The sequence below is a fragment of the Pan troglodytes genome, chromosome 2 (assembly GCF_028858775.2).
Source record: "Pan troglodytes isolate AG18354 chromosome 2, NHGRI_mPanTro3-v2.0_pri, whole genome shotgun sequence".
Taxonomy (NCBI): domain Eukaryota; kingdom Metazoa; phylum Chordata; class Mammalia; order Primates; family Hominidae; genus Pan; species Pan troglodytes.
The window spans coordinates 37,428,084-37,453,740 of record NC_086015.1 but is presented as its reverse complement, the minus strand read 5'-3'; the positions used below and the strand labels follow the sequence as shown (position 1 = coordinate 37,453,740).

The 25,657-nt window shown below is 42.5% G+C and overlaps 1 protein-coding gene across 9 annotated transcripts in view; it reads left to right on the top strand.

Annotated features, from left to right (window-relative positions):
* Positions 1 to 3,100: 3,100 nt before the first annotated feature.
* Positions 3,101 to 25,657, top strand: part of UBP1 (upstream binding protein 1) — a 52,120-nt gene continuing 29,563 nt past the window's right edge. For 2 of the 9 annotated variants that reach the window (XR_010155560.1, XM_063806698.1), the window contains exons 1-3: positions 3,113 to 3,202; positions 3,611 to 3,800; positions 17,803 to 17,954. Coding sequence is in view for 5 of the 9 variants with exons in the window: in XM_063806698.1 (XP_063662768.1) it covers positions 3,688 to 3,800; positions 17,803 to 17,954 (265 nt within the window). In the remaining 4 variants the exon portion in view is untranslated. Of the gene's footprint in view, positions 3,216 to 3,400; positions 3,801 to 17,802; positions 17,955 to 25,657 lie in introns of those variants that run through there. The other 7 variants (XR_010155561.1, XM_063806695.1, XM_063806697.1 and 4 more) reach the window with 6 other exon arrangements.

Here is a 25,657-nt window from a genome sequence, read left to right as displayed (position 1 = left end):
GGCTAATTACAGGAGGCCAACTGTTCAAATAATACACTCAACCAATCAAGCTGTTTTTGTATCTCACTTCTGTTTTCTGTACATCACTGTCTTTTTCTGTCCATAAATCTTCTTCCACCATGCAACAGTGTTGGAGTCTCTCTGAACATATTCTGGTTCGGGGTGGCTACCTGATTGACAAATCTTTTATTTGCAAAATTAAACTCTTATATTTAATTTGTCTAAAGTTTTCTTTTAACACTATCCTTCTTTTATATTTTGGTCTCTTTATGACATTACTATTTAGCGTTTCTTGATACTTCTATTTTTTTTCCAGACAGGGTCTCATCTGTCACCCAGGCTAGAGTGGCATTATCATGGCTCACTGCAAGCCTTGACCTCCTGGTCTCAAGTGATCCTCCCACCTCAGCCTCTGGAGTAGCTGGGACCACAGGTGCAGGTCACCATGTCTGGCTAATTAAAAAAATTTTTTTGGCCAGCAGCGGTGGCTCATGCCTGTAATTCCAGCACTTTGGGAGGCTGAGGCAGGCAGATCACGAGGTCAGGAGATCGAGACCATCCTGGCTAACACAGTAAAACCCCGTCTCTATTAAAAATACAAAAAATTAGCCTGGCGTGGTGGCGGCCGTCTGTAGTCCCAGCTACTCGGGAGGCTGAGGCAGAAGAATGGTGCGAACCCCGGAGGCGCAGCTTGCAGTGAGCCGAGATCGCACCACTGCACTCCAGCCTGGGCAACAAAGCAAGACTCTGTCTCAAAAAAAATTTTTCTTTTGTAGAGGCAGGGGTCTCGCTCTGTTGCCCATGCTGGTCTCAAATTCCTAGCCTCAAGAGATCCTCCCCTCTTGGTCTCCCAAAATGTTGGGATTACAGTTGTGAGCAACCATGACCAGCCAACACTTTTATTTCTATCCTCCAGAACTCTAATTTTTTGTTTTTTGTTTTTTGTTTTTCGTTGTTGTTGTTTGTTTTTCTAAGGACAGGGTCTCATCTTGTCATCTGGGCTAGGGTGCAGTGGCACAATCATAGCTTACTGTAGCCTTAAACTCCCAGGCTCAAGTGATCCTCCTGCCTCAGTCTCTCTCAAGTAGCTAGGACTACAGGAGCATGCCATCATGCTCAACTAATTTTTTTTTTTCTTGTAGAAACGGGATCTTGCCATGTTGCCCAGGCTAGTCTCCCAATTGCTGGCCTTAAGCCATCCTCCCAAGCCTTAAGTCTTGGTCTCCCAAAGCGCTGGGATCATAGGCCTGAGACACTGCCCAGCCTGAGGCTCAATTTCTAAATATTTGACCCAGTACTTCCTTAGGGCACAGCCTGATTGAAAAATTGATGGTAGCTTGTACTTTTACACTCTCTCCAAAAACCAGAGAATTATCTTCCCCCAATTCCATTTCTCCAAATTTTCCAACAACTAATAGTAGGCCTGGCTAATCTGGTTATAGACTAGGTTATGCAAGTGAGGTGAGATCATGGAATGAAGACACATCTGAGACCCCCAATGAGACCAGTGTTTCCCTTGACTATCCAATTGTTTGTGCAGATTTATTTGTAATAGTGGAATGGAGCTTCCTGAACTGATGGCCAATCTAATGTTTTCGCCTGGAATCAGAGAAACCTGGATTAGTCAAATAGCCCCGGTTTACCTGCTTACTGTGTGACCTTGCACTGTGTAATCTTTACACATTTTCACCTGAATTACCTCATCTCTAAAGTATGGCTTTATCAAATGAAATGTTTGCAAAAATGTTGTGTAAAGAGAAAAACATTCTCCAAGTTAACTTTTGGTTTTTTTTTTTGGAGACCGAGTCTTGCTCTGTCTTCTCCCGGGTTCAAGCCTTACTCCCGCCTCAGCCTCCTGAGTAGCTGGGATTACATGGGCGCGCCACCACATCCAGCTAATTTTTGTTATTTTTGGTAGAGACGGGGTTTCACCATGTTGGCCGGGATGGTCTCCTGACCTCAACTAATTCACCCGCCTCGGCCTCCCGAAGTGCTGGGATTACAGGCGTGAGCCTGTAAGTTAGTACCTAATTCACACAGGCGTTGAGACTATTTTTTTCTGGCTCAGTGCCACTGCTCTATTAGGCTGACATTTTAATCTATGTATTTTTGCACTTAAACTGGCAAGTTGGGGCGGGGCGCTCAGCATTTGGGTCTTATTCTTAGGCAGTAAGTTCGATGCAGGGCGAAGCCCGGGCCTTGACGTTCTCTTCAGCAAGGATTCCGCCCGTCAAGCGCCAGCAGCCGCTCCTAAGGAACTCTGATCCGCACACTGGCTCTGTAAGTCAGCCTCTGGCTCCTGCTTTCTATTTCATCTCTTTCGGTAAAAAGATTTCTGTCTTTTGGCCCCAGTGGCGCGTGCCCACTGGAAGACCCTTCGGGCCTTCTGAGCAGCGTAGCTGTTACTGTGGCACGTCCTAATGGTTCGGCCCAAGGTCAGGAGACCGCCTGCCCTTAGGATGACCAACAGCTAGTTCAACTCAGGATAGCCAAGCTGCTCTCGGCAATGCAACCAATAGGGGAAGTCTTTCCAGAGCTCTTTCTCAGGAGCGTTGATTGGCTTATTCTCACGCCAATCAAGGTTTTCTGCACAACTGGCTTTTCTGTCACCAGATGGGGTGCGAACCGCTCACTCCCTCGGTAGAGAGGGCAAAAAGCAGAGACGACCGGGAAATACCACAGAGGAGCAAATCACCTCCGGAAGTGGCGTTTTGGGTCGCTTTCTACCATGCAGTCCAATGAACTCTTTCTTTTGGCAACAAATTCCGTCTTCGAGCCCGCCCAAGGTGAAGAACATTTTGATTGGTTGTTTAGTCGGGGGACACAGAGACTCACGGGAGCTTCGTCCAAGCCCTTGCAGGTATTGCTCAGTTGGCCTGTCAATCATCTCGCTCGCTGAAGGGGCGGAAACTGGCAGCCCTTTTGGCACCGCCTCTTCCTGGGCTGCTGTGCGGGGATGCAGCGAGGCCACCCCGGCTGGGAACAGCCGCGTGGGCGGGGCCGCATTGCACTCTCTGGACAGTTCCTGGGCCGCGAGGCGCGGGGAGTGGCCCTAAGCGCGGGGCTGTACGGGGAGGGCCGGGGCGTGGGGCGAACGCCGGGGCGGGGTCGGGGCGGGGCCGGGGGAGGCGGAAGCGGCGCGTGAACCTAAGTCGGAGCCGCGTTGAAGCCAGCGTCCGGCCGGCAGAGCGGCGTCGGCGGGGTTGGCCGGGGCGGTGCGGCGCTAGAGCCTGGGCGGGCCGGGGGCAAGGAGTCAAGGCTTGGGGGCGGGTGACGGGCGGGCGGAGGGCTTGCCCCCGTGTGGTCCTCGGAGCGGCCCGAGGTCCAGCCTCCCAGCGGTCCCGGAGGAGGATGCGACCGGGGGGCCCCGGGCGGGGCGGTCGGCGGCGGCTGCAGCGCTAGCGGCGCGGGGGCTGGGCGGCGGCGCCGGCATGAGGCGCAGGGCCGGTGTCCGCGGGAGGGTGGCGCTGCCGGCGGCCCGGCCGCTCCCGCTGCAATTGCTCGCTGGGCTCGCCGTGCCCTGCCAGTGGGGCCCCCGCAGCTCTCGTCCCGGCCGCCGCTGGTGACCACTCGCCGCCCCCCCGGAGGCTTCACCCGCGCCCTCCCCCAGGACGCGCCAGCGGAGCTCCGGCCCCTTCGCCCTGGACGCGGAGGCCGCGCTGTGCGGGGCAACGGCGAGGCCGGAAGATGGCCTGGGTGCTCAAGATGGACGAGGTGATCGAGTCCGGGCTGGTGCACGACTTCGACGCCAGCCTCTCGGGCATCGGGCAGGAACTGGGCGCCGGCGCTTACAGCATGAGGTACTGGGCTCCCTGGGCGGGGAGAAGCCTCTGTCTCCTTGGGGAAGGCCTGCGCAGCCCTGAGTCTCTGCCAGATGCGGCTGCTCCCAGAGGTGCGCGGGCCTCCTGGGCTGCGGGGTCGGAGTCCTGCCGCGTGGCGGTCGGAGACCATGGAACCCCAAAGGCCTCTGCTCGCCCTGGTGACGGGCGGGTGGGGGAGGATGGCCCCGCAAGCGTCGGCCTCGGACCGCTCCTGAGTGCTTCATATTTGCTGTAAAACACGCCCAGCTATTAGGATGACTTGGGTTGGTGGGGGAAGGGGCTTCTTTTCCTTATAAGTGATGTACAAGTACCATTGGAGCTAGAATACACTGTACGAAAAGGCAGCACTTATATTGGGAGAATACTGTCTAGCGTTTTGGGATCAGTTCCTACTCTGTTGTCCTACATTATGATCTTTTCTGGCTGCAGATTTTAATCACTTGATGTTAGTAAATTATAATTGAAAGAGCAGCGGTGGGAGTAGCACTGTGACTTCGTTTTGTTTTTTTGATTGTCTCAAAGTGAAGTTTCTCATTTTGGAGACTACCCTCTCAGGCTGTTTCCTCTTGCGGGTTTTAAGATGCAGTGATTGCACCACAAATAATTGTTTAGTCTCTGCTGTCTGTACCAGCAGTCATTCATTTTAATATGGAGAGATTGAAACAGATCTGAGCTTAGTCTCCGCCCTTTATCCTTTTTAACTGTTAGGAGTTTGGAAACTCTGTATTTTTTTAGTGGCTTTATTGAAATATAGTTTACCATAGCGTTGACTTGACTAATAAAGTCTAAAAATCAGTGGTTTGGCAGCTTTTCAATAATGTGAATTAAGTGTAGCTTTCTGTTCTTTAGAAAATGTCTGATGTTTTGGAAGTGCTCTACAGTTTCCCAGTAGCATTCATCCATCTTACTGCAGCTCTAGAGGAGGACTTCTGGGTCAAAGCTGGCCTGGAATCTTGGTGGCTGCTCCTTGAAGTAATTGGGTCTTTAAATCTTAAGGAGAAATTCTGAGCCATAAAGAACTCTCAGAAGGGTTGGAGACATTTCTTGGAGTGTGGAAGTGAGTAGTGGAAGGCATATTAAACCTGGAGTTCCCCAGCGTCTGGCTCTGATTTGGTCTCTGCTGGGCTTCCTGAACTTGGCACCTCTTCTCTCTGCAGTTGTATAACTTAAGGCCTGTAGATGAGTTGGCTTATTTTCTAAAACAGCTGTTTCAGTTGTTGAGGAAATTGAGCTACTGAAAGTCATGGAGTCACCCCAGAGGGGAGTATTAGAGGCAGTGCTTCTCTAGTGAAAACGCACTCCTCTAGTGCCATTCTGCTCCTTAGCTCTCTACTGGAAACACGAGGCTTATAGTCAAGGCAAAGGAGGCACGTGAAGCAAGTTCAATATGTGTCTCTCCTCAGTTGCTTCTCTTTTATGGTAAAATGAAAGTTTGCTGCTGAAAAGTTTACTTATTGATAGCTATTTTGAGCTTTTACTTTTTTCTAGGGTTTTATTTGACCTGTACTTTGATTTAGTGATTCAGCCAACTTATTAATGTAATAACTTCTGTGTATGGTTTATTTCCATGAAAAGGAAGTACAATCTTGATGATTTTAAACCTTTCCCTGACCATGTATTTTTAAAGTAATGTGTGAGATCTTTGTAATTCTGTGTAACCTACAGTACTCTTTACAGGGATAATTTTCCCTTGAATGCTTTTTTGGTTGTGTCATTTAATCTAAATTTTCAAAGTTTGAAGGTAGTTACCATTTTTAAGAAGGTTATTTTTTTCGTTTAATTGAGTCCTCAAAAACTAAGAGATGAGAGTGCTTGCCTCTTGGAAATTCAAGGCCCTTTGTTTGAAATTCTCAAACTAAGGAAATTCCAAAATTGACTCGATAAGGAGAAAATCTGAAGAAGGCGTTAGCTGCTGCAGGCCTCCCTGGACTGCAGTTGTACTTTCCATGCCTGGCCCTGGAGCCCTGAGAGGGTTGGAGTGCCTATGAATGGCCAGCTTGAGCATTCAGTCACTTCCTCTGGCATCCAGTGGGAAGGAAAGCTTATCTTTCAAAGTTCAAGAAGTAAACTTGAAGAAATTACTGGAAAAATGACTTCTTGATACAAATTGATTTTGTAGGCAGCTTTCCATTTTTCTTTCAAAATGAAACATGCTTACTGTATTTGCTTTTTGGATGGCTTAAAACAAGAGGTATTTCTTAAAAGACTTCTCTTAGGGAATGGTTTCCTCATCTTTTGGGAGGATAGTTTGAAAGGAAGAAATGGCTTCTGTCAGTGGTCTGACTTAAAAATAGGCAGGTGTGATGTTTGGTATGCTTGTAGACCTAGCTACATGGGAGATTGCTTGAGCCCAGAGGTTCAGGGGTGTAGTGTGTGCTATGATTGCACCTGTTAATAGCCACTGCACTCCAGCCTGGGCAAGAATGAGACCCTCTTCTCTTTTGTTGTTTCCCCCCACCCCTTTCTCTTAAAACAGTAGGAAAAATATGTTTGTGTAAAATAATGTAGGCTGGTAATATTGGGAATATATTGGGGCTAATTACTAACATTACCTTTGCTTCTCTTTTTTTCTTTTGGCTCTGGTTCTCATGTGTTCTGTGTGTGCTGTTGTATTATACTTTTTTGTTGTTGTTTTTGTTTAGTCTTTTTTTGGTATTATATTTGGATGTGAGATGTGAACTGCAGCAGATTCTATTTGAAATGAGGCAGGTCATAAATGTTTTTAAAAATCTTGGTTACAGTAACAGGATTTTAGAGATGGATAGAGACCTTAGAAACCTTTTAGAGTCTAGACCACTCCTTTTCTTATACTGTAAATGCATTATCTGAGGGTCATAGATGTTAAAGTGATTGGCTTAAACAGATGAAGGCTGATTTTTTCCCCCACACAGAGTGAAGACTGAAACTCATGGTAACTTGAAATCTGGGTCATTCTTGTTTTGTGAAGTATGGAGTAGATAACCAAATGACTTTAAAAAATAATACTCATTAAAACTCAAAGAGGGTCTTTGGACCACCTGGTAATTTTCTTTCCATCTCACTGTATGAAATTTATCATCTGTAGCCAAGTTAATTTTTAGGATTTGGGGGCTCAATATTGAAATATTTTTGAAGGTTATAGGAAGTAATGGCTTGTGTAGCTTACTCTTTTAAAAATTTTGATATTAAATTATTACTTTAAAAAAGGTATTGTCTGAGCCCTGTTTGTTAAACTTCACTGTGGTATAAATCTCTTGAAACAAAAGATATACATTATGTATTTTGAAATGGGAGGTACATCCATAGTTTACAAATAATTTGCTAAATCAAAACTGCTTTGAGCTAATGACAGATTTCCTATGTTGATTGAAAGGTAAAATGTTTATTTAAGAAATCTATTGTACAACAAGGTTACTGTAGTTAATGATACAATGTATTCTTGAAAAATGCAAAGGGTGGATGTTAATGTTCTCACCACAGTGATAACTGAGGTAATACGTTTGTTAGTTGGTTGAATTTAAACATTGGACAGTGTATATATGTCAAAACATCGTGTTGTACATGGTAATGTACACTATTATCTGTCACTTTTTAAAAAGTTAAAAAAAATTAATGTTATAGACCCTGTAAGGTAACAGAATTTCAACTTAGATCAGTATTAAGTTAGTAAAAGATTAGCAAGGGTAGGGTTTATTATGTAGCTATTAATAATTGATGATTTTCTTTTGGTCTCATGCTAAAATAGAATGTCCCTGAGTAGGTGATATATATCTTGGAAGTACAGATGATCTCCAACTTATGATGGTTTGACTTAAAATTTTTGTTGTATAAGCCATATTCATTCAGTAGAAACACCTTCAGTAGACACTGTATGTTGTATTTTGAATTTTGGTCTTTCCCAGGCTCCTGATACATGGTATGATGCTCTCTTGTGATGTTGGGCAGTGGCAGTGAGCCATAGTTCCCATTCAGTATACTGTGTTGCCAAGTGGTTTTCCCCGACTGTAGGCTAATCTAACTGCTCTGAGCATGTTTAAGGTACGCTAGGTAAGCTATGATGTTCAGTAGGTTAGGTGCATGAAATGTTCGTTTGAGACTAGGTCTTGCTCTGTCACCTACACTGGAGTACAGTGGTACAATCATGGCTCACTGCAGCCTTGACTTTCCTGGGCTTATGCAGTCTTCTCACCTGAGCCACAGAGTAGCTGGAACTACAGGCAGTGCCACCATGCCTGGCTAATTTTAAAAATTTTATTTTTAGTAGAGATAAGGTCTTGCTATGTTGGCCAGGCTGATAAATTTATCTTTGATTTATGATATTTTCAACTTACAATGGGTTGATTGGGACTTTATTATATGTCGGGGAACATCTGTGTAGAACAATTTTAGGATTAGTGAAATTTAAAAATGGGTTCTTCAGAATACTCGCAGAATTGGCAGTAATTTCTGTTTTTTTTTCCTTAGAATCTTTTCATGAAGCAATTTCTATAAAACTTCTAATTTCAAGGTTTAACAACTTTTTCCTGGATTTAATCTTGGCTGCAGTACAGGAAATGATTTAATAAATTAACTCATTTAAAAAATTTATTGATATAAGATTATAGTGTCCACATTTTAAAATTTATTACTGTAAAGCTAAGGTTGGCAAACCTTTTCTGTAAAGGGCTAGGTAGTAAATATTTTAGGCTTTGTGGGATGTATGGATTCTGTCACATTTTGTTTTTTACAACCCTTTAAAAAATGTAAAACCAGATCGGGCGCCATGGCTCACGCCTATAATCCCAACACTTTGGAGGGCCAAGGTGGGCGGATCACGAGGTCAAGAGATCGAGACCATCCTGGCCAACATGGTGAAACCCCGTCTCTACTAAAAATATGAAAATTAGCTGGGCATGGTGGCGCATGCCTGTAGTCCCAGCTACTCGGGAAGCTGAGGCAGGAGAATCGCTTGAACCCGGGAGGTGGAGGTTGCAGTAAGCTGAGATTGCGCCACTGTGCTCCAGCCTGGTGACAGAGAGAGACTCCATCTCAAAAAAAAAAAAAAAAAAAAAGTAAAACCATTCTTACCCCATAATTGTGTAAAAACGGGCTGGTTGGATTTAGCTCTTAGGCCATAGCTTGTCAACCCCTGCTCTAAAGGATAGAGTCACCGAGCGCAGTGGCTCATGCTTGTAATCCCAGCACTTTGGGAGGCTGAGGCAGGTGGATCACCTGAGGTCGGGAGTTTGAGACCAGGCTGGCCAACATGGTGAAACCCCATCTTACAAAATTAGCTGGGCATGGTAGCGCATGCGTGTAATCCCAGCTACTGGGAGGCTGAGGCAGGAGAATTGCCTGAGCCCGGGAGGCGGAGGTTACAGTGAGCCGAGATTGCTCCACTGCACTCCAGCCTGGGGTGACAGAGCAAGACTCTTTCTCAAAAAAAAAAAAAAAAGGATTTGCTGACTACTGAAACCTTACTTTCTAGAAATTATTTTTATGTAGTCTAAGAACTGTCTCAGCTAATTTATGTAATTCCATTGTTTGTCTATAGATTTTTATTGTGTTCAGTTTTTAAAATTAGGGTTCCCCCGCCCCTGTAAGATATAGTACAGTTTATATCCTTCAGTTAGGACTGTTTGAAACTTGGTGGTTTATTGATATGGTCTCCTAAACTTGATGTTTCATCATAGTGGCATTTGTTGGTTTGCCAGTACACATTTAAACGTTTGCTTTGGCTGGAAATATCATCTGATGCTTTTTTCTTTTTTTTTCTTAGCTGTAGGTTCTATGACTGATACTATTATTATTATTATTTTTAGAGACAGGGTCTTGCTTTGTTGCCCAGGCTGGAGTGCAGTGGCTATTTGCAGACTTGATCACTGCACACTACAGGCTCTAATTCCTGGGCTCAAGGGATTCTCCTGCCACAAACTCCCAAGTAGCTGGACCCACAGGTGTGCCACATGGTGCCCAGCTTCATGACTGAATTGAAAGGAGGCTCTGTATTATTTACTTTGCTTGTTTTGGGACAGATCTAATAGATGAATATGAAATTGTCAGCCTTTGGTGGTAGAGTCTTTTTTTTTGAGATGTGGAGTCTTGTTCTGTCACCCAGGCTGGAGTGCAGTGGCACTATCTCAGCTCACCGCAACCTCCACCTCCCGGGTTCAAGCGATTCTCCTGCCTCAGCCTCCTGAGTAGCTGGGATTACAGGTGCATGCCACCATGCCCAGCTGATTTTTGTATTTTTAGTAGAGGTGGGGTTTCACCTTGTTGGTCAGGCTGGTCTCGAGCTCCTGACTTCGTGATCTGCCCGCCTCGGACTCCCACGGTGCCCGGCCTATGGTAGTCTTTTTTTTTTTTTTTTTTAAAGGCTGGGTGCGGGGTGGCTCACACCTGTAATCCCAGCAATTTGGGAGACTGAGGTGGGTGGATCTCTTGAGGTCAGGAGTTCGTGACCAGCCTGGCCAACCTGGTGAAACCCCATCTCTACTAAGAATACAAAATCAGCCGGGCATGGTGGCATGTACCTGTAATCCCAGCTACTCAGGAGGCTGAGGCAGGAGAATCGTTTGATCCCGGGAGGTGGAGGTTGCAGTGAGCTGAGATCGCACCACTGCATTCCAGCCTGGGCGACAGAGTGAGACTCCGTCTCAAAAAAAAAAAACAAAAAACAAAAAACTCTGAGTTTTTTGGACATTGTGAAATTGTTGCCTTGATATGAACTATGACAAAACTAGTTATTACTCATTCATGTATTCATAGTTGAACTTTTAACTTAAAACTCTTCATTTTGAAATTTTTCAAGTTACAAAAGTAGTATGGAGAGTTCACATGTACCCTTCACCCAGCTTCTCCTACTTATACAACCAGAGTACTATTGTCAAAATCAAGAAATTAGACTTGGTGCAATACTGTTATCTAAATTACAAAATTTATTTGGCATTCACAGTTTTCTCCATTTTGTCCTTTCAGATTCCAATCCAGGATTCTGTATTGCATTTAGTTTTTGTGTCCTGTAACAATTTTTAGTTTTTCCTTCTTTTATGATTTTGACACTTCTGATGTGTAGTGGTTAAAACTGTTTTAGAAACATGTAATTTTTTGGTGTGGGTGGGGAATGCAAAGATGAGACACACTTGTGAATGCTATTTAGCCTTGAAAGGATCTCTTATTTTTAGCAGTGATTTTGAGTATAGTAGGACCACAGTTGCTTGTATTTGTTTAGTTACTACTTTGTCTCAATTTATCTAAATATAAATAGGATGCTGTATATGTTGTAGTAACTTCATAATGTGAAAGTATCAAGAAATTTGAAAACATTAAAAAATTTATTTAGAATAACAATTACAAACCATTGTGTTTTAACCAAAAAATTTTTTTAAATTAAAAAACTTTGCCGAAACAGAGAACTTAGCCAGAAGAGGGTCACACTGTGTTACCCAGGCTGAAGTGCAGTGGTGCAATCATGGCTCACTGCAGCCTTGACTTCCTAGGCTCAGGTAATTCTCCTACCTCTGCCTCCCTAGTAGCTGAGGTTATGAGTATGCGCCACCATGCCTGGCTAATTTTTTTGCTATTTTTTGTAGAGACGGGGTTTCACCATGTTACCCAGGCTGGTCTCTGGGCTCAAGCAGTCCGCCTGTCTCGGCCTCCCAAAGTGTTGAGATTACAGGTGTGAGCCACTGCACCCAGCCAGTTTTAACTTTCTTTGGATGAGTAAATGTTTGACTATACATGTAATTTATTTAATGGATATGAGAGTATTCAGATTTTGTTAATAGTGGTTGGTTCATGACCTTGGCTGTCAAGTATGTCTTTCCTGCTGCTCTGTAGTTTATACCATAACATTCTCATCCATTTTCTCCCCTACTCATCTAGAAAGCTTAATGACACCTCCTCAGCCTCACAACTCATCCTTGCCATGCCTATTTTCAACTGATTCCCTTAGTTATTTACTGGGAAAATGGAGCTGTCTTTTTTCGTTTTTTTTTTTCTTTGAGACGGAGTCTCACTCTGTCGCCCAGGCTGGAGTGCAGTGGCGCGATCTTGGCTTACTGCAACCTCTGCCTTCCAGATTCAAGCAATTCTCCTGCTTCAGCCTCCTGAGTAGCTGGGACTACAGATGTGTGCCACCATGCCCAGATAATTTTTTTGTATTTTTTAGTAGAGACAGGGTTTCACCATATTGGATAGGCTGGTCTTGAACTCCTGATGTAATGATCCACCCGCCTCAGTCTCCCAAAGTGCTGGGATTACAGGTGTGAGCCACTGCACCCGGCGGAACTTTCATATGCTGTACTGGCTTGTGAGTTTTTCTATGGTGTATTTAGGTGTGTATTTCTTATTTATTCTGGTTTGGTCATTTGGGCTTCTTGAATCCATGAATTGGTATATTTCACCAGTTCTAGAATTTGCTCAGCCTTCCTGTCTTCAGTTTTTGCCTCTATTCCGTTCTTTGCTGAGACTTGAATTTAATGCAAAATCTTCTCACTTGGTCCCTTCTTAACTTCTTCATTTTCCATCATTTCCCTCTCTGTGCTGCTTTCTGAATAACTTCTTTTTACCTATATTCCAGTATTCCAGTCTCCTAATTCAGTCTTCACTTCTGTCTGAGCTGCTATTAAACCTGAGTTCTTAATTTGGACAGTTTTATTTTCCAGTTCTAGAAGTTCTATTTGCTCTTTTTCAGTTTTGCTGTTCTTTAAAGTTTCCTGTTCCTTCCAGATACTTTCAGGCTTTTCTTTTATTTCTTTAAATAGAGTAAGTACGATTTTATAATTTGGGTCTGATAATTCCAGCATCTGAAATCTCTGGTGGTCTGTGTCCAGTCAGGAAAATAGAAATCAGTGAGATGTCTCAAGCAGAGAGGGATTTAGTGAAGTATTTGATTGCAAAGGAGCTGGAAGGGTTGGAGGAGGAGGCCATGTTACCTGGTTGTTCTTGGGCTTGTTGCTGGAGGCATGGCTGCTGATCCCCTGAAATTTTCCGCAGCTACATTCCGTGTGGTTGCCTGTTTTTGCATCTGGCTTTTCCCTTTCCCGCTCTTTTAATTTTCCACCAGTGTTTGCCTTTGGAGAACCTGACAAGACTGTCTAGCAAGAATTCTTCTATATGTAGTTTTCAGGCTTCTAACCTTCTGCAGTAGAGGCAGAAAAGATCTGAATACCAGCAGACAAAATCTGGAACTGGATATATGTCATCTGTTGTTTTTGCTGTTGGTTTTTGCTTCTAGAGTCTTGTTTGTCCTTTTATGCCTGGTTATTTTGGTGTACTGGCATTTCAGAATTACTTGGAATAATTTGATGCCTAAGTCTTTTCACTTGCTTGTCAGACCCCTGGGAGCCCTACCTGTCAGTGGTTCCCCGGACCAGGCTGGAGAAGCTAACCAGTACTTTCCCTTCACCCTTACCCTGAGCATCTAGTTGTTCTCATTTCAGTTTAATGTGGATGGCTGTATCCTACACCCACAAGGCCACTAAAACTACAGTACAGCTTTGCAGTTCTTTCCTCAGTTTGGGTAGGTAAAAGCCACTTTCAGTTCTAGGCTTGCTTGGACTTACTGCGCTTTTTCAGATTTCAGCCTGTTTCCTTATCTTGTTAGTTCTTCAATACTTTCAAGAATATATGTGTTCTCTGACAACTTTTTTCCCCCCATCCTCAGTGAGGGTGGATGGGGTATAGGTTCATTTAAATTACTTAGCCTGCCATTACTAAACAGTTCTCTATGTTGTTTTTTCTATTTCGTTTCTTTCATGTCTCTTTAGAATTCTCATTTAGCTTCCATATATGTTTTATCTATCTTGTCCTTAAGAAAAATTCAAATTTTCACTGTTTTTGAAAATCAGTACATTCATATAATTATTTTCAAAGGCTATGAGAGGGTGTACAATGCAGTCTCTGCCTCACACTAGGGTCTTGCAGTCATTCTTTTGTCCTCCCTGAAGGCAGCTTACATTGCTGGATTTTTAGATGTCCTAGTAGATTTTTATACTTCATTTGATCAAGCTTGTTGTGATTTCCAAGTCTTTTTTAGCATCCTGATTTTTGGTGCTAAGCTACATTAAAATTTACCAACATGTAGATCTTTCAGTTTTGCCTTCTAAAATGCATCATTTGGGCCTGGTGCAGTGGCTCATGCCTGTAATCCCAGCACTTTAGGAGGCCGAGGTGGGTGGATCACTTGAGGCCAGGAGTTCAAAATCAGCCTGGCCAACATGGGGAAACCCCACTCTACTAAAAATACAAACATTAGCCAGGCATGGTGGTACAAGCCTGTAATACTAGCTACTTGGGAGGCTGAGGTGGGAGGTTGAGGCTGTAGTGAGCCATGATCATGCCACTGCACTCCAGCCTGGGAGACAGAGCCAGACCCTGTCTTAAAAAAAAAATAAAATAAAGAAACACCCTACTTTTAGTTCCGTTTAACATTCTGTCTTTAGTACTCAAAAGTCTGTTTCCATTTATGGGATTACAAAAACCATCAAGGTTTTAGGACTTTCAACATAGTAGAAATTATAATCTTGTCTGGAGACCTAGTTTTCAATCTTAATACTAATTGGTTGATTATTAATGCAGCAATCAGTTCATTGATTCAGCAAGTATTTGAGCTCCTTTGTGCTAGATGCTGGCATCAGTCATTGAAGAAACACGTATTTGGAGTTACGTGCTTATAGCAGATACAAAGTTAGTAAGTCATGTATATTGTTGGAAAGTGGTAAGAGCTGTGTATAGAGCTAGGGTAGGGAAATTGGGAGTGTGGGTGGGAGGACTCCAGTGTCATGTTGTCACTGAAAAGATGACATTTGAATGAAATGAGCCATTAGGATATCCAGTAGAAGAGTAGAATCAGGAGGCCGGGGTAGTTGGAGCAGGGGGAATGAGGGTGACGAGAAGAGGGGTTGAAGAGCAGGTTGCGTAGGGCCTTTTTTGTTTTTTTTTTTTTTTGAGACGTAGGATTTTGTAAGGACTTTGGTTGAAAGTGAGCTGATGTAAGGGTTCAGAGAATTGAAATGGTTTAACTTCTGTTTGAAAAGGATCACTGGTTGCTGTGTTGACTGGAAGGCATTTTCTTTCTAATTAAGTAAAAAATTAATTGGAAATTCAATAGCAAATAATCTTTACATGTTTATATGTTTGTTCAGGAGTCGTTTAGCACTTACCATGAGCATAGTATTTTCTGTGTGGATCATGGAGACTATAACCAAGTGAATAAAAAAGTGGTTGTCTTCTAGGATCTGAAGCATATAAAATTGTCTTCCATATGTGACAATTTATTTATAAAAAGCCATTCTCATGCAGTTATACATCTTATTTTGATGATCTGTATCTAATGATCAACCCAAGGAGTTAGCATTGAAATGTTAAAATTATTCCCTGTGTTATTTTTCAGTATAATTAATGGTTCTGAGTCACAACTCTCATTCTTGTTTTCTTTCTCTCTGAGAGGGTTTTAAATGCTTACATATACATAAAATGCAGTATATATTTTTATCTTCCCTGGAGCCAATTTGACTGTTATGACTGATTTTTATAAAGAGGTGATCTGATTCTTTTTTTTTTTTTTTTTTTTTGAGATGGAGTCTCGCTCTGTCACCGAGGCTGGAGTGCAGTGTCACGATCTCAGCTCACTGCAACCTCCGACTCCCAGGTTCAGGCAATTCTCTTGCCTCAGCCTTCCAAGTAGCTGGGACTACAGGCGTGCCCCACTACGCCCAGCTAATTTTTGTATTTTTAGTAGAGACGGGGTTTCACCCGCCATGTCTCGAACTCCTGACCTCAGGTGATCACCCGCCTCAGCCTTCCAAAGTGCTGGAATTATAGGTGTGAGCCACTGCTCCTGGCCTGAAGTCTTCTGAAAAGTTTTTATATCTGCCCCCAAGGCAGGAGCTTAGGTGGGGCAAAATCCCTAGGTCAAGGTGTTGAGAGAACTCTGTGGGAGTGTTGGGACCATTGCTAACCGTGTGATCCTTGGTTATTACTTGTGTACGTAGGAGTGTTTTGACAATTCCTGGGTATAAATAAGAGAGGGAGAATTAGTGGATAGTTAGTATCTTTGAAAATCAGCACAGTGCTTTAATAGAAATGCATGGGGGGAGTAGGGACTACTGGTGGGATAACGTTCTCTCCCAGGGTTTCCGTCCCATTTCACTTGTTTTCACATTCTGTTTTTGAATTGAATTGAATTGACCTGGCTACCCAAGTATCTGAGTGAACAGCTTGTAGGAAAAAAAGAGAAAATAAGCAGTTCAGACAAGTCCCTATTATTGGTGTTGATACAGTAGTTATTCATTTGATGTTTTGTTGTTGCTACTGTTATCATTTTACTTTTTATTGAAGAATGAGTATAGAAAAGTTAAGATACAAACGTACAGCTCAGATCATTATCTCAAAAACAAATAATCACCTTCCATACATTAATAGGAGAAATGTAAAATTATTGCAACCACTTTGAAAAACAGCTTGGCAGTTGCTCAGAAAGTTAAACAGAGGCGGGGCGTGATGGCTCACGCCTGTAATCCCAGTACTTTGGGAGGCTGAGGCGGGCGGATCACTTGAGGCCAGGAGTTTGAAACTAGTCTGGCCTACATGGCGAAACCCTGTCTCTACTAAAAATACAATTACCCGGGTGTGGTGGCACATGCCTCTAATCCCAGCTACTTGGGAGGCGGAAGCATGAGAATGACTTGAGCCCAGGAGTCAGAGGTTGTGGTGAGCCAAGATAGCACCACTGCACTCCAGCCTGGGTGACAAAGTGAGACTTTGTCTCCAATAAAATAAGTAAAATAAAGTTAAACAGAGTTACCATGTGATCCAGTAATTCCAGTTCCAGGTGTATACTTAGCAGAATTTATCTACACAAAAACATAGAAAAGTGTTCATAGCAGCATGATTCATAATTGCTAAAAAATGGAAACAACCCAGATGGCCATCATCTGAATGGATACAGAATACGGTATGTCTATACAATGGAATGGAGCCATTAAAAAGAATGAAGCATTGGTACATGTTAGAACACGGATGGTCCATGAAACATGCTAAGTGAAAGAAGCCAGTCACAAAAGACCACATAGTCATATGATTCCATTTAAATGTCCCAAATAGCAAATCCGTAGAGATAGAAAACAAATCAGTGGGTGCCAGGGGCTGAGTGGGTCTGGGATAGTATGGTGAGTGACTACTAATGGGTATGGGATTTCTTTTTGAGGGGAGAAAATATTTTGGAATTCAAATTAGATACTGATGATGTGAATATACTTAAAACCACTGAATTTCAGACTTTAAAAGGGTGACTTTATGATATGTAAATTATATTTCAATAAAGCTGTTAAAACCAAACAACATCCAATAAAGACAGTGTCCCAGAAGACCCCTCATCATTCTCCCAATCAGTGCCCCAGGTTATTCTTGGGGGGAGAATAGCAGCTGCTGCGACTGCTGCTGCTCCTGTTTACCTCTCAGTAGGAGCCATTGTTTTAGATTAGGCATGAAGCTTTATGTTCTTAACACTTGCCAAGGCACAGCAGGGAACTTTTTGTAAAACCCCATTTTAATCAGATGCTTCTTTGTAATTCCATGGTGTCAAGTGTGACCTACCTTTGGCAGCAGTATTATTTCTTGCCTTTCAAATCAAGTAGCTATGTACTCTTGACTTGCTTTTTTTTTATAGAAAGAATCTGGACCTTAAAGTTTTAAAAGAATTTTTTAAAGTGATATATATATATATATATATATATATATATATATATATATATATATATTCAGAGCTGCCCTGCCACCCTCCCCCACTTCCCACCCCGAGATAGGGGTTGTTAATGCCATCCTTTAGATGAACCACACAGCATTAATAGTTCTTTTATTCTACATATAATTTCTGATCTTAAATTAAAAAAAAAACTATCCCTAAATGTTTATATGCTTTTAAATATTTCAGACAAGATTGGGTGCATTCAGGATGATATGGCTGTAGACAAATATTTCAAACCCAAAGTAAGGTCAGTGTTGATTTTTTGCTTTTCAGTGATGTCTTGGCATTGCCCATTTTCAAGCAGGAAGATTCCAGCCTTCCATTGGATGGTGAAACAGAGCACCCACCCTTTCAGTATGTGATGTGTGCTGCAACGTCACCAGCAGTAAAACTGCATGATGAAACGCTTACTTATTTGAACCAAGGTTAGTGTGGTTATGTCACATTTGACATGTAAGAATTTACAGAAATACAAAATAATATTTTGGCATTGTAGCCTAGATTATTGATAATAATTAAAAGTTAGGTTCTTTTTCTTAAATTTTACAACTTAATGAAAATTGTAGGAATTTTACTGTGAGCAGCTGAAGTACAGTTTGTGTAAATTGATTTGCATTAAAGAGGGTCTGAGGAGGAACATTTATTACAGGATTTTTAAGACATAATCCAAAGGACTAGCAAGTAGGAAAGTAAGTCAGTTATTTTTAGGGACAGTGATTTCAATATGGAACTTGAGAATGAATCAGAAGTCCAGCTAGCAAGGAACCTGGATTTTGAACATGAAGCAGTTCTGTGCTGAAAATAGACTTAAGCTGCACCAGGGTGGAGTCTGTGGCTAAATAAACATCAAATTTTATCCCCTATATCTTGTTTGTAGTTTATGTCAGAGTGTTACATTTCAGTGATATGAAAGGGTTGGTGGGGAAGGAGGGAAAATAGAGATGTGGGGGTAGTTTACCTTTTTTTTTTTTTGAGACTGAGTTTTGCTCTATCGCCCAGGCTGGAGTGCAGTGGCGCAATCTCGGCACACTGCAACCTCCGCCCCCCAGGTTAAAGCAATTCTCGTGCCTCAGCCTCCCAAGTAGCTGGGATTACAGGCACACACCATCACACCCAGCTAATTTTGTGTAATTTTAGTAGACAGGGTTTCACCATGTTGGCCAGGCTAGTCTCAGACTCCTGACCTTAAGTGATCCGCCTGCCTCGGCATCCCAAAGTGCTGGGATTACAGGCGTGAGCCATTGCACCCGGCCGAGTTTATCTTTGGAAAGAGGAGAGTTTGCCCTTTGCAGTTTGGGCACAGGCTGATGTGACTTACCCCTGTAAACAAAAGTATTTTGAATGCAGGAATTAATTTGTTGGATACATATACTGAAAGCAGGTTGAATTCTGATTTTAAACAATTTTTTGAACATTTTTACTGTTATATGCTCATTGTAGAAAAACTGGGAAATATGTGAAGGGATAATGCCAAAAATTGACTAACATTTTTGGTCTGTTTCTTGAATGTATATACATTTTCTTTCAAAAAATTAGAATTATACATCTGTTCACTTGAGTATATAGTGTTTATTTTTCTGTCATTAAATAGAATTTTTACTCAAAGTTTTGGAAAGAGCAATAGATTTTAGACTTTTACATGTGATTAATCTGAAATGTGGAAGAATAACTTATTTCTACCTTTTCATTTGATATATAAGTTTAGAATCTATAAGGTTTTACCTTCAGGTAGTCCTGTCTCTGGCACTTGTGACAATTCCCTGTTTGTTTTTATATTTAGTGTTTGGATAGGCAATCACTTATTTGAGACTTAAGTTTTATATTTGAAAGAACCTTAAGAACTTACTTGGTAATCTGTTGTAGACATAAAAATAACAGAAGAAACAATGTAGGGGCAAGGATATTCACTGTAACTTTATTTCTAAAGATAAAAAAGGAAATAATCTGAATTTTCCTTACTTGTGGCATAGTCGATTAAGTTCTGTTACATACATACCATGGAATGAATTAGTACACATATACACCCTGTTTAAAGCAACATGTAGGATGTGCATTTATTGGCCTGGGGGAATGCCCATAATTTATCATGGTTGTTCTTAAACCAGATAAAGATATTTCATATCGATAAAAGTCATAATCCACCATCTGTAGTAGTGATATAGTAGACTGACATTAATTGATACTGTGCATCTAGCATTGTACTAAATACATGTGTTAACCTTATTCAGTTCTCACAGTAACTCCAGGAGAGATTTATTCATTTATAGATTAAACTTAGAGCAGTTAATTACCTTGCTCAGTGTCCATTTGGAAAGCTTAGGTTTTAACAAAATTTTTTTGAAGTATTACAGTAATGTGCACAAATCTTAATGAATTTTTACATATATATTCCCTTGAAACTACTACCTATTTCCATCTTTTCCAGTACTCCAGCAGGCTCCCTTGTGCCTCTTTCTCAGGTGATACCTCACTTGAATATAATCAATGTAAGGGCAGGTGATTTTCTTGTCCTTTATTTTGCTTACTGCAGTATTAATGTTGAGTATTTTCTTGGTTCTGGAATTGTGTTCATTTATTTCTTGATTTTTTCTAGTCTTTTCAGAAAAAAGGTAGAAAGCTGAACTGTATATGTAGACATGTTTAAAACAACGTACATTTTAGTAATTTTAAAAAATATGGGCCGGGCGCGATGGCTCACGCCTGTAATCCTAGCACTTTGGGAGGCCAAGGTGGGCGGATCCATGAGGTCAGGAGATCAAGACCATCCTGGCCAACATGGTGAAACCCCGTCTCTACTAGAAATACAAAAATTAACCAGGCATGGTGGCACACACCTGTAGTCCCAGCTACTCAGGAGGCCGAGGCAGGAGAATCACTTGAACTCGAGGCAGAGGTTGCAGTGAGCCAGGATCACACCACTGCACTCCAGCCTGGGTGACAGAGCGAGACTCTGTCTCAAAAAAAAAAAAAAAACTTTTTTTTGAGTAATTTTAAAGGAATTGTACTTTTATGTACCCTTTTAAAAGAAATTATAATAACTTTCAAAATAATACCTATATGAGTATCATATATAATAGTGTGTTGTGCTTTGCACAGACTGTATCTTAGCATTTATCATCTTGACAAAAAGTTTTAAACCCAAAATTTTCCATGAATCCTTAAACAAGTTTTTAATTTTCTATAAATGTATATTTTCTTCCTTCCCTTCCTTTTCTTTTTCTGCTCCCTTTCTCTTCTCCCCCTTTCTCCCCCCCTCCTCCTCTCCCTCCCCCTCTCCCTTCTTTCTCCCTCTCTTTTTGGTCTTGCTCTGTCACCCAGACTGGAGTGTAGTGGTACAATCATGACTTATTGCAGCCTTGACCTCCCAGGCTAAAGTGATCCACCCACCCTAGCCTCCTGAGTAGCTGGGACTACAGGCACAGGACACCATGCCTGGCAAATTTTTAAAAAAAATTTTCGTAGAGATGGCGGATCTCACTATTCATTGCCCACGCTAATCTCCAACTCCTGGGCTCAAACGATCTTCCTGCCTTGGCCTCCCAAAGTGCTGGGGTTATAGGTGTGAACCACTGAACCTGGCCTTTTTTTCTTCCTTCCTCCCTCCTCCCTTCTTTTCTTTTCCTTTTATTTGTTTGTTTTTAGAGACAGGATCTTGCTATGTTGCCCAGGCTGTTTTTGTACTCCTGGGCTCAAGCAATCCTCCTGCCTCAGGCCTTCTGAGTAGGTGGGATGTAGTCCTTAAAGGTATATTTTTCTAATGAGAGGATTCATAGCTTTTTCTAGATTTGGACAAGGATTGGACCAGACTGAGACATTTCTGAGTATCTTTCACCCTACCTCTTTGTCTACTGAATAATAGAAGCTTGCTAATTTAAAGTAATAAGACAAACAAAGATCCAGACTAGCAAAGTATCTTCAGCTCACTAGACTCGCTTTTCTTTTTCTTTCTAATTTTATTATTTATTTATTTTTTGAGACAGGGTCTCACTCTGTCTCTTAGGCTGGAGTGCAACGATGCAGTCTTGCTCACTGCAACCTCTGCCACCCAGGCTCAAGGGATTCTCCTGCCTCAGCCTCTGGAGTACCTAGGACTATGGGCACACGCCACCATGTGTGGCTAATTTTTGTATTCTTAGTAGGGATGGGGTTTTACCATGTTGGTCAGGCTCGAACTCCTGGCTTCAAGTGATCCACCCACCTTGGCCTCTCAAAGTGCTGGGATTACAGGTGTGAACCACCACGCCCAGCCGAAATGGTCATTCTTGATGAAGAATATTTGCCACTATGTAATGCTGTAAAGAAAATAAAAATCAAATTTGGTATAGTCTTCACTTTGTCAGTAGAAATTGGAGCAAGTTTTCCTAGTTGTACTGATGTCTTAGTGTCATTTTTTGAGTTCTTTTTGAACCTCAGAGGGACTGAGTTTAAAAACTTATTTGTGTTTAAGGCTGGGTGCGGTGGCGCATGCCTGTAATCCCAGCACTTTGGGAGGCTGAGGCGGGCAGATCATGTGAGGTTAAGAGTTCAAGACCAGCCTGGCCAATGTGGTGAAACCATCTCTACTGAAAATACAAAAGTAGCTGAGCATGGTGGCGCACGCCTGTAGTCCCAGCTACTCTGGAGGCTGAGGCAGGAGAATCACTTGAACCTGGGAGGTGGAGGTTGCAGTGAGCCAAGATTGCACCACTGCACTCCAGTCCCCTGCCCCCGCCCCCTGCAAGAAAAAAAGCAACCTGTATCTGTGTTTCCCTGGTTATGCCTGAATAAGAAGAGGAGTTAAGTCCCTGACTTTAACTCTAGAGTAAAAACTGTAGTTCCAAAATGGAGCCACCAGAGGGTGGAGTACACATAGCTGGCTTTCCCTTTGGGCAGAGATCTGGCTGGAATAGGCTGCCTTTTGTCTTAACAGCTGGGGGCTGAGCCTGTGATGCTTCCACACCTGATAAATATGACTGAGACTTCTGATCTTACCCCCTTGCTGACTTGCTACTGCTGGATCAGCCCCTAACTCTTCAAATGAAAAGAATTTCTCCTTGTTAGTCCCCAAATACATTTTCATTTGGAGACCAAATTCTACTTGGAGAATACGCTGCTAAGAATGTTAATTAACCCACCTGTAATCCCAGCATTTTTGGGAGGCCGAAGAGGGTGGATCATCTGAGGTTGGGAGTTCGATAACAGCCTGGCCAACATGGTGAAACCCCATCTCTACTAAAAATACAAAAATTAGGCTGGGCATGGTGGCTCACGCCTGTAAACCCAGCACTCTGGGAGGCAGAGGCGGGTGGATCACGAGGTCGAGAGATCGAGATCATCCTAGCCAACATGGTGAAACCCTGTCTCTACTAAAAATACAAAAATTAGCTGGGCGTACTGGCACGTGCCTGTAGTCCCAGCTACTCAGGAGGCTGAGGCAGGAGAACCGTTTGAACCCAGGAGGCGGAGGTTGCAGTGAGCCAAGATTGTGCCACTGCACTCCAGCCTGACGGCAGTGTGAGACTCCGTCTCCAAAAAAAAAAAAAAAAAGCCAGTATGGTGGCACACACCTGTCATCCCAGCTACTTGGGAGGCTGAGGCATGAGAATTGCTTGAATTTGGGAGAGGGAGGTTGCAGTGAGCCCAGATTGCACCACTGTACTCCAGCCTGGGCAATAGAGTGAGACTCTGTCTCAAAAAAGAAAAAAGAATGTTAATAAAGTACAGCTATAAGGCCCTAGAAACAGCATGTTTATTGGATTAAGAATTCCGTTAAATATTTCAGAAAGTTCTTTTTGCTTAGTTTCATTTTTCACAACAGTAGATTTCCTCCTGGTTAGTTTCAGTTCATGTTACTAAAGTTTCATGATAGGAATAGGACTTTAGAAATAAGGTTTCTAAAGCATTGAATTTAGCAAAGTGGGGGCTGTCACATCTTGGGCTCCATGTTGCCCTGGAGTCCCATTTGATGAAGCTAGACTAGAGTATGTGTCTTCAAAGGTGGGTGGGGACATGAATCACAACAGTTATATTTTTCAACTCTGGCAGAATTTTTGCATTTCTGAGCCAAAAATGGAACAAAAAATAAAACATGAAAAGTAAATTGAGAAAATAAAGCTAAAAATAGGACTAGCATCTCACAGAATATTACTGTTGGACTATATTAACTTTATATTTCGTTAATACTGGATCCTTCTTTATATTTCAGTTACAACCTAGACTGTTGTTTCAGGAAGCCGTGGTATTAAAAATTATGGATTGGGGACAAATTAGGAAATTTCTAAAAGTCTGGTTGTTCTCTCAATGGATATTACCATTGAAGAATATAATAGTTTCCAACAGAGAAACCACTTTAAGCGTAGCAAGTGTTATAGAGCCTTTTCTTTTCTTCTGGTTTTTTTTTTTTTTTTTTTTGAGATGGAGTCTCCCTCTCGTTGCCCAGGCTGGAGTGCAATGGCGCGATCTCGGCTCACCGCAACCTCCGCCTCACAGGTTCAAGCGATTCTCCTGCCTCAGCCTCTGGAGTAGCTGGCATTACAGGTGCCTGCCACCATGCCCAGCTAGTTTTTGCATTTTTAGTAGAGACGGGGTTTCACTGTGTTGGCCAGGCTGGTCTCAAACTCCTGACCTCGTGATCCGCCCACCTCAGCCTCCCAAAGTGCTGGGATTACAAGTGTGAGCCACTGCGCCCGGCCTAATTTTGTATTTTTAGTAGAGACGGGGTTTCACCATGTTGGTCAGGCTGGTCTTGAACTCCTGACCTCAAGTAATCTGCCTGCCCTGACCTCCCAAAGTGCTAGGATTACAGGTGTGAGCCACTCCACTTGGCCAACTCTTGATTTTTCTGCCTCAAGTCAGCTCCTGGCTGTCTTTGAGGTCAGGAAATGGTGACTCTTCTTCAATTCCTTGATCAAAAATCAGGAGTAATCCTCAACTCTTCTTTCTGTTACACTTTACATCTAATACAGCAGAAAACTGAGGGATTTATACTGTTCTGATAGGTGAAAAATGATTTCAGTGTGGTTTTAATTTGCATTTCTCTAATGGAAGTTGTCTTTCAATATGTTTAAGAACTGTTGGCATTTCCTTTTGTGAACCCACATGTCCATTTCATTTGCTCATTTTTTTCTTCTAGGGATACTGGACATTTGTTAGCAATTTTTTTTTTTTTTTTTTTTTGGAGACAGAGTTTCGTTCTTGTTGCCCGGGCTGTAGTGCAGCGGTGCAATCTCAGCTTACTGCAACCTCCGCCTCCCAGGTTCAAGCGATTCTTCTGCCTCAGCTTCCCAAGTAGCTGGGATTACAGGCATGCACCACCACACCCAGCTAATTTTTGTATTTTTAGTAGAGATGAGGTTTCTCCATGTTGGTCAGGCTGGTCTCGAACTCCCAACCTCAGGTGATCTGCCCGCCTCGGGCTCCCAAAGTGCTGGGATTACAAGCGTGAGCCCCTGCACCCAGCCTAATTAAATACTTCTTATGGCTGGGTGCGGTGGCTCACGCCTGTAATCCCAGCATTTTGGGAGGCTGAGGCAGGTGAATCACCCGAGGTCAGGAGTTCAAGACTTTCCTGGCCAACATGGCGAAACCCTGTCTCTACTAAAAAATAATACAAAAATTAGCTGGGCGTGGTGGCGGGCACCTGTAATCCCAGGTACTCAGGAGTCCAAGGCAGGGAGAATTGCTTGAACCTGGGAGGTGGAGGTTGCAGTGAGCCGAGATTGCGCCACTGCATTCCAGCCTGGGCGACAGAACGAAGCTCCCTGTCAAAATAAATAAATAAATAAAAATTAATGTTTCTTATTGATCTGATAATCAGCATAAACCTTTTGTTGATTTTTATTTCCTAAATTCTTGTGAGGTTGAGTGTAATTTTAAACATAAATGGTGTATTTTTCAAAACTTTATATTCTTCATTTTGAAAATTATTTCTGTTTTCAGAATATAGATCCATTGTTAAATATAGTGCATATATCTTCTTCCAATCTGTGTCTTAGTTTAACTTTTTAAAAATGTCTCTTCCCATACAGGTGTTTTTTAGTGTTTCTCTGTCTGTTGAATGAATGTAAGCAACTTTTCTTTGTAGCAGACTATATATATGCTGTTTTCCTTCACCAGCCTTGGAGTGATGTAGTTGTATTTTGATAACCCC